The sequence below is a fragment of the Sycon ciliatum genome, chromosome 1 (assembly GCF_964019385.1).
Source record: "Sycon ciliatum chromosome 1, ocSycCili1.1, whole genome shotgun sequence".
Lineage (NCBI taxonomy): Eukaryota > Metazoa > Porifera > Calcarea > Leucosolenida > Sycettidae > Sycon > Sycon ciliatum.
In genome coordinates this window covers 75095398-75116937 of record NC_088643.1, presented here as the reverse complement: position 1 = coordinate 75116937, position 21540 = coordinate 75095398, and the positions used below count along the sequence as shown (strand labels likewise).

Sequence of the window (21540 nt, the reverse complement as noted above, 5' to 3'; positions counted from 1 at the left end):
TTGTAGCAGACAGCACACCATCCAACTTCATCAAATTCGTCAATGTCTAGTTTACCAGTACTCGGATGAGATAATGCGGGAGCACGAAGAAGATTCAAGCACCTCGAAAGGAGAAAACTCAGGTTGCAACGTTGAGCAGAGCAAAACCAGTTCAAAATAGGAATAAATTAAAAAAACCATGAAGAAGATTCTCTAAAAATAGAAACATATTATTTCGATGATTCAAACCAAAGTACTTCCAGTACACAATACAACACCGCCGGGTCTGCCAGCAGGTCCCGGGAGTTTGACGTCACAGAAAGGTCATTGAATAGAGTCAATGCACAAGATCGCCTACAGGCCAGTCGTGTCGTTATCCAGGATACAGACGGTAATATAATTCAATTGAAAAAAAACTAGCAAGTGAGCTTGGACAACCACGAGGAATCGTGTGTAGAAACAGAACACTACCTATCTTATAGCAAGGGCTGCATGACCAAGAGGGATCATGGAGTGCATGGCCAAGAGGGATCATGGAGTTATTTAGTGAGTAGAACGTGCAGGCCCGTGGGTTAGCACAATTGAAAACATATCACTGTATGGAGGGAGAAGAGGAGGAGGTAATGGCATGTTCACTATCGCCGCCATCGGTGTCGATTTCTGAAAAGCTGCAAGTTGAAGGGTCATCGTTGGCATCATCCACCTTCATCCTACGATACTCTTCTTTGTAGAACAGAGACAGAAACCTGGTGGGACAAAGTGGAGAACAATTGAAAAATTATTATTACTATGAGCATATCCGTGTGTCACCGCTTATGTACAAAGGAAGGCTTAGAACTGATGATAAGGATAGGGCCATTCCTTCAAAAGTGTGCAATTGATTCACAATTGAGGAAGGGAGAAAGAAAGGAGAGACAGCAGGAGGATGATCATAACACACCTGCTGGCATGAGAGCGGTACTTGTGTAAGCGTGTGTGTATGCAAGTGCGCACGTCTTTGTATGAGACATCCATAGGGTACTACATGTAGTATCTTCCACGTCTGACTACCCATCAGTACTTATGACTGTTGGCAGCAGCATGAGCAGCAGCATGAGCAGCAGCATGACAAGTTGACTTCCAATACTTCAATAGTTATTACAGACAGATACAAGAACCGGGGTACATGTAATTGAAACTGCGGTTTACAGAATTCAACCGCTGTGTGACATGCTGGTGCAGTGCCCAATTCCAGCAGCGCCCTGATCCTCATTCCTAGACAGCAATGAGCACATCACGGAGTAGCTGCTACTACACACTACACACCCACCCACATCCACACAGCCTTACCAGCAACCAACCACCATGCCTGTCATCAGCCAGTTCATCGCCTTGGCACGGCCAGGGTGAGACTTGTCAAAGAAACCTGCCATGCCGGCCGCCTGAAGAACAGCAGTATCCAACACAAAATGCAGCAAAGGGCAACATGGAATTCTTCAGTATGGCAGTTCTGCCTGTGTCTCTCTGCACAGCCACAATGGAGCACAATTTGTAGTTGTGCAAGTACCGCAAATACCAACATCACCGCACCTAGTACATGTACACTAAGGCTGCGTTTACACGGCGACAAAGTACGACCGAAACGGAACGAAATTGTTGCGTTCACTACTTTCGTTTACACGACAACGCTACCGAAACGGAACGAAATGGAAACGCACTTCAAAGTGTTTTGAAACGTTTTCAAAACGTTTTCGTTCTCGTGAAAACGGTGAAAACAGTGAAAAACGATCGGAAACGGAGCGCAGTCATGGAAACCATTCCGCGCGGGACAATATTTCGCGGGGAAATGTTCAATATTCAAACAATATTCAAACCACGTGCACAAACACTGACACAGCGCTGCAGCGTTCATGAGCTAAACGTACCGCTAAGCTACCCGAGAACGAGCTTGTCAGGACGAAGAATTGTGAGAATGAAGAAATTGTTTGAGAGGTTGCTTGTAGTTGGACAGTAGCATTGTTGTCGCTGGTGAAGTAGTTCAGGATGCTGCTGCTCATGTCAAACAGCAGGCGACGATACTGCTGATTTCTCTTCTGGCTGGCATTATTGCAGCTGCGCAACTGAATTTAGCAATTACGGAGTTGGAGATTATCCGTGATCGTCTTCTCCAGAAGGACACGGATAGGATTAGTGATTCGGGCGCACGATGGAAACGACAACGTGCAAGGACTGCAGAACGCAAATACTGGGTTTGACCAGGCAGAACAGCAGTTTGGTGGGAGAACTTCCAAACAACAAAGTCGTGGATCGTGAATGGAAGGACAGACAACTTCAGGCTCAACAAGGAGAATTTCATGAGTTTGTGCGATGAGCTGAGGCCATACCTAGTTCGTCAAAGAACTGTCATGAGAAAGTGCGTGGATGTGGAGATGCAATTAGCAGTTACCCTTTACTATCGGTCAGATGAAGGGTGACTTCGGAAGACCGCCAATGCATTTGGCCTCGCCAGAAGTACCGCTTCAACTCGCCGTGTCTGCCATGCCATCACAGAGCATCTCGGCCCACAGTACATCAAGCTCCCAACCACTGAGGAGGATGTGTGCGATTCAGCGAGAAAGTTTGAGGGTGCCCATCGCATGCCCCAGTGCATTGGAGCTGTTGACGGCACACACATTGACATACGCCAACCTCAACAGAATTCAACAGATTATATCAACAGAAAGGCTAGACATTCCCTTTAAATGTTCAAGCCTGCGGTGACTACAAGTATTGCTTCATGGACGTCGTAGTCAAATGGCCTGGGAGTGTGCATGACGCCCGCGTATTTGCCAATTCGCGGCTGAACGCCATGCTGAAGTCTGGCAAAATCTCTCCTTGTGAGAGTGTACTACAGGAGGATGAAGATCCGATTCCCATATTCATTTTGGGTGATCCTGCCCATCCCTGATGCCGTACCTTATGAAAGAGTTCGCAGGGGAGCCCCCTCCCCCCCCCCCCCCCCCCCCCGAGCTAGGATGGTGATCCAGTGTTCTGTCAGTAGACTGAAAGCCAGATTTGGTGCACTGCGGCATGCTATGGACATTAACACGGAGGATTTGGCGAACGTCATCTATGCGTGCCTTGTTCTACACAACTATTGCGAACTCAAGGGAGAATCTCTTTCAGAAGAGAATGTCCAAGCTGCTATAAGCCAAGGTTGCAACGTTCAACCTCACTGTGCATCGTCTGCTCAAACCACGTCCAATGATTCTGAGTAGTATGGGGAGTAGTATGGGGGGGGGGGGGGGAATCATCATCGGTGGTGTCGAGGACTTCGGCACTGTCAGCGACGGAGATGATGGCGTCATACTCCGAAGATGGGTCGATGGGAGACACTCCTTCTACAAGCTCAATGAATTGCATGATGAAGCATGTTCACAAGATGAAGTCGACATCTTCGCAGATGCGTCATATTTGGATTCGAGTGACATCATGCAATTGATCAAGGAGGTGAATCACAATGAAGTGTATCGGGTGGACAACATGAGTGTACGACATAGTACCAAGGCCATTCAACTCCGTGCCGTAGCCACACGAGTCACGCGGATTCGTGTGCAAGTCGGCACAATTGATATCAGCGAGGATGGCTTCATCTAAAAATTAGTGCTGAAACGAGTACTCTATAAGCTATCGAGCGAGTACTGTCACTATCGAGTCGAGTATCGAGTACTCTATAAGCACACATGCGCATATAATTATGTCAGTACCACATACCCATTTTTTGCACACCATTTACGCAATTCAATATCCTTCAATAAACACAAATTTTCATTGCAAAGCCACATGGACGACGGACGTGTACGTCGCTATCAAGTTTTTTTAGTTTTTTATTTTATTTATTTATTTATCGAGTATCGAGTCCTTTTTTGATATCGAGTCGAGTACTCAACGAGCGGGTACTCGAGTACTCGGCGTACTCGTTTCAGCACTACTAAAAATTGCCCGAGTCAACATGCGATACAATGGAGGTGCGAAGGAGGTCGTCGACTGACAATACGATGGATGACTGGGTGGAACCGTTGGTGCATATCAGAGTGTCTGATAACTCCTCATCGCACTGCGTGTCGCGGAAGAGGTCGTGGATTAATCCATCCTCGCATGTATTTGAAGAGTGAACAATGTAGTCTCTCAAGTGATGGTATGTGTGCATATGTGTGTGTGCGTGTGTGTGTGTGTGTGTGTGTGTGTGTGTGTGTGTGTGTGTGTGTGTGTGCGCGTGTGTATATATATCACGAAAAAAGTGAGTCGAAAATTTGAATATAGCGTTCAAAATCACGCAAATCTATGAGTTTTCATTCAGTGTTTTTCAATAATCCATCATCCTCTAGAATCAATTAGGGCATGCCCCTCCAACACCTGAAAAATCATTTTTTACGCAAAAAAACCGGGCGCCCGTTTTTACCCCAAAATGGGGTACGATCAATAATAACCCATCTTTTTGGGCTGGGGCATGTGCCTACTCCAGAACCCGCCCGACACATACTACTATTCTGATGAAAACGGGTTAGGCGGGTGCTAGTCCAGTACTTTGACCCCTGATTTCCACTCTCTCTCTCTCTCTCTCTCTCTCGCCTGTCCCCGTGAATTCCGCGGCAGAATGTCAGAAATTCCGTGCAGAATTCTGCGGCTGAAAATGGTAAATTCTGCGCTAATTCTGCAAATCCTTCTAATCTATATTCTGCGGCAATTCTGCAAGGAAAATGAGCGCAAAACAGATCGAATTTCCGCAACCCTACCGAAATTTCTTGTCCCCATAAATTCTGAACCAAAATTATGCAAATTCCTGGTCCAAAAATTGAAAGCTCCAAAATATACTGCAAGTTAGTTGATTTGACCGTTAGGCGCTGCATCTGCCGCTAGGGTTTACCGGGTGTTAGCGGCCGTCGTGAGTTCCCTTTGGGAACGGACGCGATAATTTACTTTATTCCCGTAGCTATGCAGAAGACGTTACTTCAGTAACGTCTGGCGCTAGCCAGGGTCCACACAGCTTTAATTTGGTGTTTGTTTGTTTGTTTGTTTGTTTGTTTGTGTCACGCCTGGCGCTATCCCGTATCTGTCCCGTACTGTACCGTACCAGCAAAGACAGCTGGCCACAATACTTTTGTTTGTTTGTGCCATCGACATGCCTGGCGCTATCCCGTACCTGTCCTGTACCATCAAGAGTACGGTACCATCAAGAGAACGAATATATATGCGAAGTGTATGGGGGAATGCATTCAGTGCAGTAACATTTTGTGTGGATTTGTGTGCGAGGCCGAGATCCCACTAGCAGGCTGGCTGGGCCGCCTGTCGACCAGCCCGGAAATCGCATGTAGGCCAATAGCATCATAATTATAACGTATATACAGTCATGTAGATGTATAGCAGGGAGTCATATTATGTAAACGACTCCCTGCTGTATGGGGAGATTTTCTGGAAAGAAATACGAAGTAGGCCTTGGCGGATAATGCCGGCAGAAAAATTGGCAGAATTCGGTACTTTTTCTGGTAGGTTTCATGCATGTTTGGTATGTGGATAAAGAAATGGAGCAGAATTCGAGGAATTGCACGCCATAAGGTTTGTATGGTTCTGCCAATTTCACTGCTTTTCGAGCAGAATCTGCCACCTTTTCGAGCATTATCCGCCAAGGCCTAATACGAAGTAGGGAGACGAGTAAATGCAATCAGAATGGATGTTAGTTGCCGTCAGTATAATAATAATAAGAAGAAGAACGCCCGTGATCGGCAGAGTCAGCGCCGGTCCCAGGAAACGTCAGGACAGACATCCCGTCGACTCCAGAACGCCCGTGATCGGCAGAGTCAGCGCCGGTTCCATAGCTATGCAGAAGACGTTACTTCAGTATCTCATTGAAACGTTTTTGCAATACAATGATGTAGCTAATCAAAGGAAAAAGCATTTCCATCAGTTCTACCAACATGCACGATGAGCTAGGCAACAAAGCATAGCGCAGGGCCCTGAGCTTCCAAGCTCTCTCGTTTATTTATTTTTTAGTTGATTTTGAAAGTCACGAGCAGGTTGTTTTGGCTGTGAAAATACATCACTAGTCTCCAGAAAAAGCAGTTTTTCGTTCTTTTCTGCAATATTCCGCGGGATTTTCTGAATTCCGCGGACACTGCGGGATTCTGCGGAATTCTGCAATCCGTGGAATCGCGGAATTCACGGGGGACGGTCTCTCTCTCTCTCTCTCTCTCTCTCTCCCTCTCTCTGTCTGTCGTGCACAACCTTTACGAACCTGTTATTTTTTTGTGGCGTATTTCATGCAACAGTTTTTAGTATAAATAACATGATTGCTTCAAAGTGGTTTTGACCTTTCCTCCTAAACAAACTCTGCAGTACATTGTATGCAGGAATCAAGATTTTCCACAACTTCAGTCACTAGTCACTTCTATATAACATCAAGAGTACATTATGTTATGTACTCTTGATAACATTCATCTCCAGTGTTCTGTCATAGATCTTATGTGTCTCACTTCACCGCTAGTACCGTGAGATTGTTATTGACAGTAAAGCTGCATGACTGTATTGGTTGCATTATGCACAGATCCATGGTGCGAAGGTTACTTTAATTTTCTTTACTCTCTTGTCTATGTGCGCTTATCACAGTGCATATCTTCTCTGTGGCAATAGCAGCGTGCAATTTTCTGTGTGCAACGCGCTCGTTGTTTCTTTCAACTTCTGACTGTTGTTGACAGTCTTGTGTGATTCGGCTAGTGCATGGCCGTTGGAGAGTTGGAAATTAGAATATTTCCCCAAATGATTTTTAGTGGATAACTTTATTCAAGACCACTTGTTGGCGCTTGGGGACATGTTGTAGCAGACTATGGTGGTGGTCTACCCCCAATTTCAGGACGTAACCCCGCTGCTACTGGTCTTTGAAGATGGCCTTCGTAATGGCCGCCACTGGCCAGCACGTTTTCGTTCCGTTTCGTTACGTCTCCGTGTAAACACAGCCTAACAAAACCTGCCTATATCAGCAAGCTGTGGCAGTGACATTGATAACAGCTGTACACAACGTGGCCCCTCAAGAGAGGAGTGATACCACTCACCTGAAACACCAGACAGGAGAAGTTGTTCAAGCCGATCAGCACCATTACACTGATACCTGTACAAACATTCCCATAAACAGCACGGGACAGAGGAAGGAGTCACAAACACTGAATCCGGTACAAAGGTGGTCACAGTACTGGTCCCTTCTTACACAGTACTGGTCCCTTCTTACACTGCACAAGCATAGCCAAACATAAGTAACTAAGGGGGAAAGACATTGGAACAGGAGTGTACAACTGAAAATTGTTTATCTCACCATGTGTTCCGGTTACCAGCACCACACAGTTACCAGCACCACACAGACACACAGACACACGAGTACCAGGTTTTCACAAATCGTTGAGCTCAGACAGCCATGGTTCCCACAAAGCGGCGGTATCGGTCATAGGAACCCAACTGCGCAGAAGGAAGCCAGCCTCGTGTTTTGCATATAGCAGTTATACTTTTAGCCCGTGCCTGGCTATACTCAGCACATGTACTTTGAAGTACAGTTCTACATCAAACATTGTCACAAGTGTGGTGCGTGTGTACTGCATGTGTGTGTTGGGGGGGGGGGGGGGGGGTACACTATTTGGTTCCATCAGCTAAGTACTACGTGTCATTACCTAAATACATCAGATCATACATGGGTAAACCCACAAACACACAGTGATACATGTACTTCAGTAATTGTATCCCACAGATGGTTATCTCATGGATCTTTCCTGATGGGAAAAGAACAGATATCTTGGTTGGGAGAATGGAATGCCACAACGAGTTCATGTGGAATTGACTAACTAACTTCAGCTGTTTCGTTTCCAAGAAGAAAGTGTTTAGTCACATAATGATATGCACGCAGCTTACCTTCAGGTACGGGATATGTTGCTTCAACACAGGCTTCATAGAAAAGGGGGTTTGCAGCGTTGAGAAAAGTACTGCCAAGAACTGCTGTGACAAAGACGGTCTTGGTGCTCTGCAGGGCTGGGGCAAAGTGTAGCCAGCCTTCCACAGCCATCGAGAACCAGATGTATAGCACGCCAGCCGATCCAAACAGGAACAGGATTATACGCTTGAGACGACCAGGGAAGCTATACATGTAGCAGTAAGCACAAATAATACACAAACAACAAATCCACAATAATGCTGGCAAGGAGAGGTTTTGAAGAAATAATTCAATTTTCAAGTGTCCTGCAACTTGAGCAAATGTCTAAAGAAAGCAGACATCGCTGTCGGGTGTCTTTCGCGCCGCTACGTTCCGCTGTATTGTGCGTCCGGGGTGCTTGGTCGGCCCGTCACCGCCCAGTTCACATGCTTCGTGAGTTGGCGATGGTGGAGGGTCGGGTTCCCCTCCCGTGATTAGTGCTGCACCGAGCTTGTTTTGTGTGAAAGTATATTATATTATTATTATTCTTATATTTAGAAGTCCCGTTTGTCTCTTTCCCTCAAACTAGTGAATATTTAGAAGTATTACAAAATAATTGAGAGGCTTTGAATCGTTTCTATCAAAATCTAAATATTTGCCGGGTTGGAAGGTGGAGACATGGGTCGTGTCTAAGTAGCTACTGCAAAGAATGCACGATACAGTACAGTACGTAAAGGCAGGAAGACAGCTACAAACAGTTGTGAGAAAACCTTACAAATCGGCCACCGGTCCAGCCACGCATGCGACAATGATTCCCAGAAGAGAGCTGGCAAAGCCAATCCATGATGTACTGCGAAAGAACACGTGAATGCTGGAGGAGTCTGTAAAGCCGTCTGAAGAATTGAGAATGATTGACAGAATTGACGCCCAGGCACTGCAAGAACAATCACAGATCAGGAAAGAGAGCACCTACTTTAAAATGTGCAGTTGACACAGAGCATAAAAAAGCAGTCCACAAAATTGAGTACACACTCCAGTCAAGCAGAGTATTGTAAAAGCAGAATTTTCCGGTGGTGAAATATTTTCGGTATTCTCCAAAATCGGCGGTTCGGTGGAGGGAGATTTTCGGTAAAACCCGTTTTCCAGGTAAGCGTACTTGTACTACATGTACATGTATACAGTACCGAAATTTTCGGTGCGTTTTATTTTCGGTAAAAATTGTCTGCACCGAAGTTACTGAAAATAAAACACCACCGAAAACTTCTGCTTTTACAGTATCCTGATGATTTGGAGTAGAGAAAGTTCCATCTGATACTTCAACTGTACCTACGTGTATGCTGCAGTATGCGCGTTAAAATGCACGGATTTACTTTACACAGATTTTTCCCAAAGTCTCGTACACCATTGAGTCACACATTAATTTGTACGCTGAAAATATTACTGATGCACATGTAGGTATGTGAGGGGAAAGCAGTTCTGGCTCCAACTTACTTGAACACGCCCGATGTTACTCCACCGCAAATAGACAGGATCCAGAATGTGGGGTTGCCTTTCACCTTGGACCAGCACTTCTTCAGGCTGACTCTTTGCACCTCGGATGATGCACTCGGTGGAGTTGGTGGTGCCTCGGGAAAGTACACCGCCACGCACAATGCAATGACACCGGTAAGAATGAACTGCCACAACAGCATGGTCTGCATGCCATAGGTACTGTATGGACAGGATAACACACACACACACACCACACACACACACACAATTCAATTCAGAGTGTTGCGCGCCCTTGAGACCAGCATCAGAAAAGCAACACGTCAAGCAGAAAGACACTGCTCCAGGTTAGCCAGGGCTATGGCCTTACTTTGCAAGAAACGGGATGAAGAGGAAGGCAACTGCCGAGCCAACATACGGTGCCATGGTTCCTATGGCCGTGGCAGTTGTGCGTTGGTGCGGTGGAAACCAGACAGCGCTGAGCTTGGCCGGTGGTGCCATGATCAGCGGTCCGGCAATGCCGTTCAGGATCTGGCCGAGGTGAATCAGACCGAACATGCGACGACCGGGCGGTGCAAAGACGCGCACGCCCGCGCCGATCAGCTCCAGCAGCACGGCCACGAATATGGTGTCGCGTATGCCGCGCCGCTCCAGCAGCCATGAGCAGAAGAACATGCTGGGTATGAACATGATTGGACCCCAAGCTGGGTTGATATCAGACACAAAAAAAACAGCAACAAAGCAGCGGCACTGAGAAGGGTATAACACACTTGTAAACGGAGTTCAACATACCGCTACTCCTGATCAAAAACGTTGCTACTCGGGAGTCTACCCTATCCCATTCATTGCAATGGCTTCATTGGTAGCCGAAACAGCACTATAGGATATCATTATATCAGGCTTAAACTTTACTTCATGAGTTCAGTGCAAAAATTACCTGCCAACAAGTCCACTTCAGAAGAAGATACATCATAGTAGTCCTCCGTTTGTTTTGCTATGATTCCGAACGTGATCCAGATCTGATCTTGCTGAATGGCGGTCAGTGAGAAAATGAATAGCACCAGAAATCGTGATTTGTACGTGCGATAGTACTGTGAGGACTCGGTGGAGGTGGTGGTGGTGGTGTGATCATTTCCATTGCTGGCGCTGCTCCCATTGACAGTAACACTGTGACTCAGGTCATTGCTGTTTAGAACATCTTCAAGAGCGTCAGGCGTACGGACTTTGGAGTCTAGTAGGCCACTTCTCTCACTAACGCCACTGCCTTCCAATGGCATTCTTAGATTTTAGATTTGAAATGCAAAATGCACTTCACTGTAGCACTTGAGCTTCCACGTGGCACCCATCAACAAACGGACGCGACGTACGAGTACGAGTCTGGAGCTCCGGATCGCGGAGGCAAGCTTCCTCACAATAATATTATTACTATAAATTAGGAGAAACCGATCAATGGCTACAAAGTCAGTACGTTAGCAGTCTGGTTATCAGGCAGGCCTGCAGGATTCACTCAGCTCAGGAAACAAAAATGGAAAATAATTATTGAGGTACTAGGGCTAGGGAGGGAAGAGTGGTGGTCGGGTTGATCGAGTCACCTGCTAGCTGCCAGCCTGCCACCCACCAACAAAAGTTGTCAAAACGCCTTCACTCCAGCAAATAAAACCTTCACCAACTGCTGCATGCACTGCCTGCACTTTTCACACACAGCATGCACTGCAGTTCAAACTGAACAGCCCTGACTTTTAGCTCACGTGACCGTCCTTTTGATTTTTTACTGAAAACCTGAAAACGCAAAATTTGCATGTAATCAAGAGTCTATGCACCAGGCCGGGAGTCGTCAAATACGGTATTTGACGACTCCCTGCATGCATGCTATGCACTCTTGATGTAATCAAGACAAGAGTACATAACCCCCCAGCTAGGCATACATTATAGAGGACTTTCCATTACATCACCTTTTTGGCGCCTTCCCGGTGTCCACCCAAAGATCACCCATAAGACAAGTCCGTGTCCTACGGTAAAATGTGCTTGGGTGGCAAAATTAAAAAGAGAATCAAATGTGTTGTTCGGTGTACGGTTGAAAATGATGTTGCAGGCCGTCGCAGTGGTGAAGCACTTTTGCTTTTCTTTGATGTGGTGAATAGTTTCGGTAAGTCGCGAGGATTACTAGCCGCAGTTACTCTACTGTTTATTCCAGCCTTGAAGAGGCGTTGCCGCGAGAAGATTGACAGAATCCGTGGGCCCAGTACATTGATCCATATTTACCTATGGACGAGGACCTTTCAGCCAATCCCCCTGCGTTGGGTATCCAGGCCTCTCTAAATATTTAGTGAATGTCCCCAGCACATATGCAAAGGACTCTCTAAAGTCTTACAATAGCCCTGATGGATACAAATGTATGTGTCTCATTGCTGACTGGGTTGGCACATTATCGTGTCTTGCCCAATCGAAGGAAGAAACAACAACTGTCAACAAAATTCGTTTGCAAACGTCAGGCACTCGCAGAGTGTTTTTGCCGAACCTGTCCATCCTTGGGTAGCTGCTGAATTACCTGGAATTGTTTTTTGGCGCACACTGCACTTGCATGGTGGGCCTGGGAGAAGCATGCTCCCATGTTGCTGCAGTGCAGTGTTGTTTTGACTGAATTTACGTTGGAGACTGAAATGTGATGTGTGCTGAATGTCAACACCTACACCACTGGGTCACTCACCAGTGGCTGGCACCGTCAATGAACACTACACGAAAATAGTGTACATGGATTTTACTTCAGCTGGGCAGAAATTGGAGCACCGTGCCCATAACCTACAAGTAGTCTCACTTCTCTTTCGCTGCCTGACTCTCTGTCTCTCTTGCTTTGCATGCCTGTCAGTGTATCCATGTGTGTGTGTGTGTGCGTGTGTGTGCGTGCGTGTGTGGGTTTTTCTTCCTTATCAGTACGAGTATGACAATGTTGACATGCGGTGGCTGGTAGCACGAAAGCTGACAAAGTCAAACACGGCCATCATCATCATTGGTCCTATGTAGCCAAAAAGTTGGTGTAGTGGCGAACTTAGTTCTCCTGATCCTAAAACACGCTGCTGAATGCACATCCAATACAGCAATTGTTTTTTCCTGGTCGTCCCTCGACCTGGCATTCTCCATAAGCAGTTGCTGATTACCGGTAGAGTGTCCTCCATTACTGCCTTTGCAAGAGTTACACAAGAAGTAAGATCAAGATGATCCTCACCACAAGAAGATCAAGAAGCTGAATACATGTACCTAATTGTCCAGAAAGACAGAAGATGAGGTATACTAGTATGTGCCGCAGCAGATGAAGAACTGCACAGCGCAGCAACCAAGTGGGAAGCAGAAGAAGATTGCGCAAGTAGGTCGATCAGAGTACCGGTATTATTTTATCCATGACAAAGGAAATACACATTGTGCAGAACATGAAGCATACACACTCGCATGGAAGAGATAATGCCGGAGTTGCACCCAGGGCCAGTACTAGACTATAGCTAGCACCACCAGTCATGTAGAGGCACGTGCATAATAGAGCTGGGTACATTAGTCATTACCATCAGCATCAGCACTATCAATCATCAAACTCCAGCTATACCTTGGACCCCAACAAACTAAGTAAGTTGATAGTGTTCGGAATCATCTTCGTGTTTCCGCCTTTACTGGTGCTGCCACAAATGAGCTGAACAAGTTAGTTAGTTAATTCGATACGTACTGGGGTGACAGGGATGATCATGACTTTTCTCTTCGCCAACGAAGTGATGGAACAATATTCGTGTACTTCGAAGTATTTGCATAAGGAGCGAAGTTCTCGAGTCGTGTGTCCGTCATCCACTGGTTCCGTCGTTCTCCATCGTAGAGAAAACGATAACAACTCAAAGACGATCCAGGTGTGGGAACATCCGATCGCGAGCAGCCCTTTGGTATTCTCAAACTACAGTATGCAAAATGGAACTTCTTTCGAAAAACACTGTTTCTTTCCAGTGCAGTCTTCTTTTTTTGCCACCCAAGCTCCGTACGCGGCCGTTTCAAGTCCGGTGATCGGTGGTGAACTCGATGATCTTTGGCCCGAATCCTCATAGGCCGCACGGTATGACCAAGAGTAGATAAACAAGAGTGTGCAACTCCGCATGGGTTGGCCCACGGCGGAATTTTTTGTTGACGTAATCTTTTCGACGACGCACGCGCTGCGAGCCTTTTGGAGAGTTTTCCCTCGTGCACTTGGCTGGGCTTTACACTGCAAGGTCGGTGCCCAGCACGTGCTCTCACACTGCTCTGCTGCGGCAAAGCCGCGTTTCTCTGAAAAAAGGTGACGTAAACAAAAAATTCCGCCGTGGGCGCGGGGTATCTGCAGATTGTGCAGGAGAGATCCGGAGTTGCACACTCTTGTTTATCTACTCTTGGTATGACTCATCAGAAAGTCCTCTATATACCCAGAGTGTGCAACTCAACTATGCATGTAAGGGTGCTGTGACTGCTGTGACGTGCACGTACTGCTGTCCCGACAGAATTTCAAGTTGACGTCATTTTGATGATGCAATGCGCACTGTACACGGATTATCAGACGAATCCGGAACCTGCTGTAGTTGACCGAAGCTGATCGATCCTGTACAAATTATTGCAAAGAATAACGTGTGATGCGTTGACACCCGTTCACATGTTCTAAATCACTGGTGCAAGGAGCATTGCGTCGTAAATAATGACGTCAACTTGAAATTCTGTCGCGGGACAGCAGCCTGCAGGGTACAGCAGGGTATGAGGGAGTTGCACACTCTGGGGGGTTATGTAGAGGAGACGGCTCGATACCGGAACGTTTTGACAGCCAAATTTGTATAGACCCAAAACGATCATCAACGTTGATTTTTCACTCGAAATATGTTTGTGGAAGGAAACTGGCATGTTGAAGTTTGCTCTGGGGCCAGAGTCAATCGAACTGAGCCACTCCTTTGTGTTGACCCATTGCCTCCAAGTTGCCCAATTTTTCGCTTCAAAAAAGTTCAAATCAGAGGTGGCTCCAAACCGGACACGTTTTAGAGTGCCCGTCAAATTCACTCTGGGTCTGAAATTAGGTAATTGCTATCGCTCCACGACGGCCAGTACAGAGTAACAATAAGCCTTGTGTGTGCTTCCATTAGTTTTGATTGGTATGCGGTGCTTTATTGTCGAGAGGCGAGCCGCTGTTTACCTGCGACAAGAAGTTGATTTTTCGAAAGTCGTAAAACTCAAGTCGCAGTGCGAAGCAACACGTCAAAAACTCACCTGCTTGATATGGCGCTTCTGGTCATCGCAGAGCCATGAAATTTTGGCTCGGAGTATAACACATCGTAGTCTCACTGTGACATATGTTTTCTAATCAAAATACCAAGAGAGAAAGTGAATATTGAGTCCGTTCCGGTTTGCAACCTATTTCCTATTTGAAACCGTCGCCTCTACTCTTGATGTAATCAAGAGTGGGTTATGTACTCTTGTCTTGATGTAATGTATAGTAGCTAAAAAAAAGTAAAGCGCTAAAAACGCACATAAGAAAACGAGGACCACATGATCTCTCTACTCGGTCGTCTACTCATACAAACAAGAGTACATAACCCCATTATCTCTCGATAAAAAACGGTCTAGAGAGCTCTGGCGGGATGATCAAGTGATTAGTTGTCACAGTGACCTCGGAGCAGCTGGCATAGGACCGTCTGGGCACGAACAAGAGACATACCCCGCTTGACCTTCAAACCTTATAAAGGCACTTGAAGTCTGAGTCGGACTCAGAAAGAAGGGCTCGACTCTTTCGCTTGTGGGATCGCGGAGCATGGAGGCAATACTTTTGGCTTGAAGAAAGCGGGGCGGACCGTTACCGTAGCCACCGGAACTGCGGCGCTGAACACGATGGGGGAAAATGAAGCATGTTCAACTCATGAGCTCAATTCGCAGATGCGTCCAGTTTTGTAGGCACGCCTTGCTTCGTGATGCAAGGCTTCCTGTAGGTAACCCGGTTATGGACTGCTGCCGATTGGAACCGGCGGGCGTGAGGGTTGACCCTGGTGTCCAGGAGTGCCCGGATTCGAAACGTCGACCCCAGACCGACACCCGATGCAGCCACATGCAGGCGGGCACCGTCCTCTGAGATGGTGGAGCTGCCCCGATCCGAGCAGCCTTAGCTAGTGATGGAACGGGTCTCTGGCATCGGTTCAAGTATGGCGGCGGTTGGAGATGCAGCTCGATCTGGACGTCATGGGCCACTTCTTCATGCAGGAGAGATGCGGTGAGGTCCCTTACCTTAGATCGTTATGCCGCATGGCGGGGTAGCCTCCAGTTGCAGAAGACCGTGAGCGTGCGTTCCGGGTGAGAACACTTTGCCACACACACATAATCATTCCCGGTTGCCGGCCAGGCCTGGACTGGAGGGGCAGTAGAATTTATTATTTTGATAGGGAAGGCCCTACAGACGTTGTCGTCTTGTTACAGGGAGCCCTAAGTGCTCTTTACAGAGCGAAACAAAAGCGGATAGATGCTCAACTTGGGTCCAACCATAACGTAAGCACTAGACTCTAGAGCGTCCCAGAATTCCTGTTTGTGTAGATTGCCAACCAGGGACTCGATAGTCATGATTATACTACTCCCTGTTTGAAACTATACTGGTGAGGGGGCCAACAGGTCCGGCTGGAGGCACCCTTTTCGGCAGCGACACGCTCTGCGGTGCTGGTGGAGGCCGGCGGCAATGACCAAGGCAGCAGCTTCCTTCGCCAGACGCCGTGACTGGGACACAATCTCTGCAGCCTTGGTTGGGATGGTGGCAGCCGGAATGCCTTCTCACGGCGGACGGATCTTGGTGAAGAATCTTCTGCCTGAGAGACTTGGCAATGTGCATGGAGTCCTGGAACTGCGAGGCAAGGGAGGGTGGGTTGACAATTCCCGGCCCTCCATCCCTGGGCCAGCATGCCGGTGTAAACGCGAAAATGGTTCCTCCGCGAAAATGGTTCCAGGCATACACCGGTAACCCCCTGGAATCCACAGCCCACTAATTTCTGATGTATGGCTAGCCGGGCTAGCCGCGAAAACGGTTTCAGGGATTAATTTTCTGGTGTAGGACCATCCGCGAAAACGGTTCCAGGCAACTGCGACCACTGTCTGCTGTGGAACCGTTTTCGCGGACTGCAGCAACTGGGCCATGCATTGATGGGATCATCCGCGAAAACGGTTCCAGTCCAGTCTGTACTGCTCCAGTAGCATGAGTAGAATTTAGAAACTTTTCGAAGACTTTTGTGACTGTTGCTTTCCATTGCCTTTGTAGAGAATCACTCGCGATGGCCGAGGTATTTATGAGAGTTTGTGACTGTTGCTTTCCATTGCCTTTGTAGAGAATCACTCGCGATGGCCGAGATGTTTATGAGAGTTTGTGAGAATTCTTATTTTATGGCTTTCCTCTCAGATCTTACAATTTTTCAATAGCTGTACTGCTGGTACTTGGCTTGGAGACATTTAGCAGGATTTGTGAGAACCTGTACAGCTGGTACTTCAGTACATGGCTACTTGAACATTGATGGACATCTCGATTTGATTTGTAGATGCAAATCATCGACAGCGTTCGTATCGCTTATACAATAGAGAGTCAATACGGATGGCCGAGCCATTTAGCATAATTTGTGCTGTACAGCTAGTACTTCAGTACATGGCTAGCTGAAGTATGGAGATTATGGAGATCTGGATTTGATTTCTGGGTGTAAATCACCGTCAGCACTTATCAAGCCATCCATGCAGTACACCTACGTGAAGAACTCCTCAAGTCATGCATGTTGTACGCCTACATGAAGAACTTAGTGGAGCTGCACCATACTGTAACATCTTGTCTGTGTCTGGCCAGGAAGCTAGAGATTGCCCGGGACCCGCTCCCTCTACAAGAGGTCAGAGCTGGTGTCCAAGTGTCGTCATGAGAACAAGTTATACCTCCGTAACTTTGTCGGCCACACATGCATAGCTTTGTAATCACGCTACCTGCTTTGTGTGTGGGTGAGGGTGTGTGTCTGCGGCTGTGACTTTCGCTGTCCGTATGACTTATCCCGACACAAGAATTACTGTGTGGAGAGAAGTATGTGGGAGAGACGGAGTGTGTCAGGGAGCGAGTCCAGGAACATTACCGAGAAGCGAGAGTCTGTGCACCGCAGAAGCCCAGGGGAGAGCACTGCGCATTGCACCAACCACTACAACATCCATCCACAGCGCCATTCATTCCCTTCACATCACCATCCATACTCGCAACGGAAGTGTTATGCGTGAACCGCCGGATAAGGGAGGCAATCCACATCTCCAGACGCCATCCTAAGGTGAATCATGATCGTGGTTGGGTGTTGCTTGACAATTGACAATGTGAAAATTTGGATGATGATCATTGTTTCTGTTGCCACTGTCCTGTCCTGTTGTCATGTATGCTTGTTCACGCCATTGTTATAATTATACCGGTAGTTCAGCACAATGTAGCGTAAGTGCAGTTTGGCGACGGAATCTCATCTCCTTTCTTTTTTTGTCATAGTTCCACCACTATTCATTTCTTGTTTTCAGGCACAATGGTATTTTTGTGTGGGTGTGATTGCGAGTGTTGGTGCGAGTGTGAGTATTAGTGTGTGTCTCAGTGTTTTGGCATGTGCATGGGTATGTGTGTACCTGTGCCGAAAGGATGGTGCAATTTTATCACGTATGGTGTAGTTTCGTTCCACTTTGTGTTGCCTGTTATAGGTCCACCTCACTTGTTTTTCTCCTCAATTCTGATGATGGCTCCTGGCCGAAAATTTGATTGAGAATTATTGTGATTTGCAGCAAAGAGACCACTTGGATTGAAGATGGTGTGTGTAAGGTTTTCAGTGGCTGCAGTGGGAGCTTGCGCACATTAGCGAGAATTACTGCCTCGCCTAATAGCAGCTTGCTACTAGTAGTTGTCATTAGTTCTATACAATGTGATGAATCTGGAAAGGCGATTGTCTTCCATTGATTATAATTTATTGGACTAAATTGGTCAAATGTGAACGTACATGCATACCACCCAACCGGGGATGTTCACACGCACTGGGCTGTGGCTTTCCAAAGATGTGAGGCGTGTGTGTCTGAGAGTGCACGATCTTCCTGAAATCATTTGTAAGCCGAATCATTGAGAAGAACATTGATCTCTCCTATGGCATACCATGCGACAAATAATTTTCGAAAGAAATAAAAGCTACTACATGTAGTAGTTGTTATTAGCTCTATACAATGTGATGAATCTGGAAAGGCATCTATTGATTATTGGCCAAATTGGTCAAATGTGAACGTACATGTATACCACCCAATGAACACCCAACCGGGGATGTTCACACCCACTGGGTTATATACACATTACACCTATACAACGTGCATACTTTAGTGTCTAGTATTTAAAAAGCCTGTCTTGTATAGTCAATAGAAGCCTGGTTTTCATGTTGACATACAAATAAATACCTGGTTGAAGTATAAGCCTGATATACAATACACGACATTACGGTACATGCATACACCCTTCTGTAAAATGTACATGCATCCACACCAGATATACATGACTATGCATGTCACAACGCCATTCAAACTCGTTCTCATGTATTTCTTCTCTTTTTTACATTTATTACTGGCCCAGTATCCGAGTTTAAATATAAAGGAATTGTACAATAATTGCTCGGATACAAATGTTAAATAGAAGAAAAACACTACGGAACGAGTGATGAAGCAACTATCCATGGCTGTAACAAGATAACAAGCAGTCAGAAAGTGCGCTAACAGGGCACAACACTGAATGTCTCAGTAGCCTGTCAGTTGTGTGCCCTGTTATCGCACTTTCTGCCTATTATCTTGTTACAGTCGTGGATAATTGCTTCACAACTCGTTCCCTAGCGTTTTTCTTCTATTTTACATAGAATGATTGCATCAATGTATCCAGTACAGAGAATGTGTCGAAAATGAAGGAGTCCTAAAGGATCAAATCTGTTCTTTCAGAGTTAAAATAATGTTACAGTCAGAAGACACAGAAGTACATCATACACATACCTAAGAATCATATAACTACAATATGAACAAAGCAAATGCTAGGTCCTAAATACACATCACTGTCTGAAAGTGAAAGCCTAAGAAAGTGGTGGGATTTAGCCCAATGTAACACACGATAGATGCATTCAAGACATCTATGGCGTGCTACAATGGTTACCAGGTACAACCACGAGGAGGTACCCACCAATTGTACCCAATTTTTTGGCGCCAGTTACCCGCCTTACATCAGCTTCTTCCGCTCCTTGCTGAACGGAGTCCGCCGAAACTACCATGCAATCCACATCGGAGGAAGGACAAGTAGGCTAAAGGAAAACACAAACAAACTACTTTTCGGGCATGCTACAAAGATTAGGTTGAAAGCTCACGACGTGCAAGTCATCCATAAATGAGTACCCCCTATTACTTAAACACTCATGAAAAGTGCATAAAATACGCACTGGGCAAGGTCAACTTACATCAGCTTCTTCCGCACCTTGCTGAACGGAGTCTGCCGAAACTACCACGCCATCCACATCGGAGGAAGGACAAGTTGGCTAAAGGAAAACACAAACAACAAACTACTTTTAGGCATGCTACAAAGACTAGGTTGAAAGCTCACCCATAGCTTTGCAAAAAAGGTGTTATGGGCTCAGACCTGAACATGGGTTGCGACTTATAATCGGCGAAATACGGCTTGACCAAAAACTGCGAACCGTGGTCGCGGCTCGACCTGTTTCCCGTACTTTGCATTGTTTTGTACGCCAGAAATTTAAAATTCAAATTTTAATTCGTTGTGCAGGCCAGAATACGAGGATTTTTTTAATTTGGCACGCGCGCGCAGGCAAGTGAAACATCATCAAAAAGTGTGGAGCACGACCGCGGTACCGCGAATGGCGAGTGTCAGTGGAACCGCGCTGCTCCGCTGCATGCAGCCAAGTGCCGTGTGGCGTGTTACAACGAAGTCTTGCAAGCGTTGCTTGCAAACGCCTGCCTCGTTTCCTGCGGACGCTTTGCACTCAACTTCGTCTTGGATCGTGGGGTCCTTTTTCGCCAAACAGATGAAGGCCTACCACAATGGATCACTGACGACGGCCAACAAAAGGAGATCTTGCATCCATGCCACTCGCATGATGTGTCTGGTCACCTTGGCCGTGATAAGAGAGGAGGAAGGTCTGTGAGAGGTGAGTAACCGCTGCTCCGCTGCATGCAGCCAAGTGCCGCGGAGCCGCAGTGGAACCCGGGCCTTAGGCTCATGAGAGTTTTCAACCCGGGTTCAAAGTCTGTACAGTCATGTATGGTGGAAAATTAGGTGCGTGCTTATATGAAGTGAGTTAATCCTGGTCAATTACTGTACTGATATGCCAACAGAAGTACATTTTACCAGTCAGTCTGTATTCATCGCGGGTGGAAAGTCGACCCGGGTTTAAACGCCCCATGTAAACACAGCCCTACAAAGAAGCCTTGTCAGTTGTAGTCAGTTTTGTGTGTGGGCCTTCATGAAGACGGGTGAAAGCAAGAGTACATAACCCCCCAGAGTGTGCAACGCCTGATCCAACTCTGCATACCGGTATTATAATTATCATAGGGTCTTGGTCGAGCGTAATCGGATCTTCTGATGTCATGCGTACACTCCACACGTACACCAGCACCAGGCCGGTCTCGAGGCAGGGCACCATTGTTTTTGATCCTGGAGTACCCGCGACTCCCCGGGTTCGCCTCAGATGTGTACGGTATTATGACGCAAAGATCCGATTACGCTCGACCAAGACCCTATGCAGACCTGGATCAGGCGTTGCACACACTGGGGGGTTATGTACTCTTGGTGAAAGTAATAATAATAAATGTGGTGCACTAACTCCCTTACTAACACCACACACTACCATCCTCTCGACTTTCACTGATTTGAGACTGAAAATAAATAAATCCAAGTAATATCAGTTACTCACCTCTCACAGACCTTCCTCCTCTCTTATCACGGCCAAGGTGACCAGACACATCATGCGAGTGGCATGGATGCAAGATCTCCTTTTGTTGGCCGTCGTCAGTGATCCATTGTGGTAGGCCTTCATCTGTTTGGCGAAAAAGGACCCCACGATCCAAGACGAAGTTGAGTGCAAAGCGTCCGCAGGAAACGAGGCAGGCGTTTGCAAGCAACG

General features: G+C 46.7%; 1 protein-coding gene across 1 annotated transcript; it reads right to left on the bottom strand.

Annotated features, from left to right (window-relative positions):
- Window positions 1–30: 30 nt before the first annotated feature.
- On the bottom strand, window positions 31–11027 carry LOC135805450 (solute carrier family 49 member 4 homolog). Its single transcript, XM_065319482.1, has 8 exons — window positions 10311–11027; window positions 9744–10077; window positions 9377–9595; window positions 8661–8819; window positions 7888–8111; window positions 7044–7099; window positions 1309–1400; window positions 31–725 (listed from the first exon to the last, which is right to left on the bottom strand). Exons 1-8 carry the CDS (start codon window positions 10648–10650, stop codon window positions 572–574), a joined length of 1578 nt encoding a protein of 525 aa, XP_065175554.1. The 5' UTR covers window positions 10651–11027; the 3' UTR covers window positions 31–571.
- Between the last annotated feature and the right edge of the window lie 10513 nt (window positions 11028–21540).

Excerpts from the sequence above, each read along its gene's own strand:
- LOC135805450 (XM_065319482.1), bottom strand. The coding sequence starts at position 10,650 with ATGCCATTGGAAGGCAGTGGCGTTAGTGAGAGAAGTGGCCTACTAGAC. Across the intron at positions 8,820-9,376 it reads GTAACATCGGGCGTGTTCAA|TGCCTGGGCGTCAATTCTGT; the intron begins GTAAGTTGGAGC and ends TTGTTCTTGCAG. Across the intron at positions 726-1,308 it reads GGCATGGTGGTTGGTTGCTG|GTTTCTGTCTCTGTTCTACA; the intron begins GTAAGGCTGTGT and ends TTGTCCCACCAG.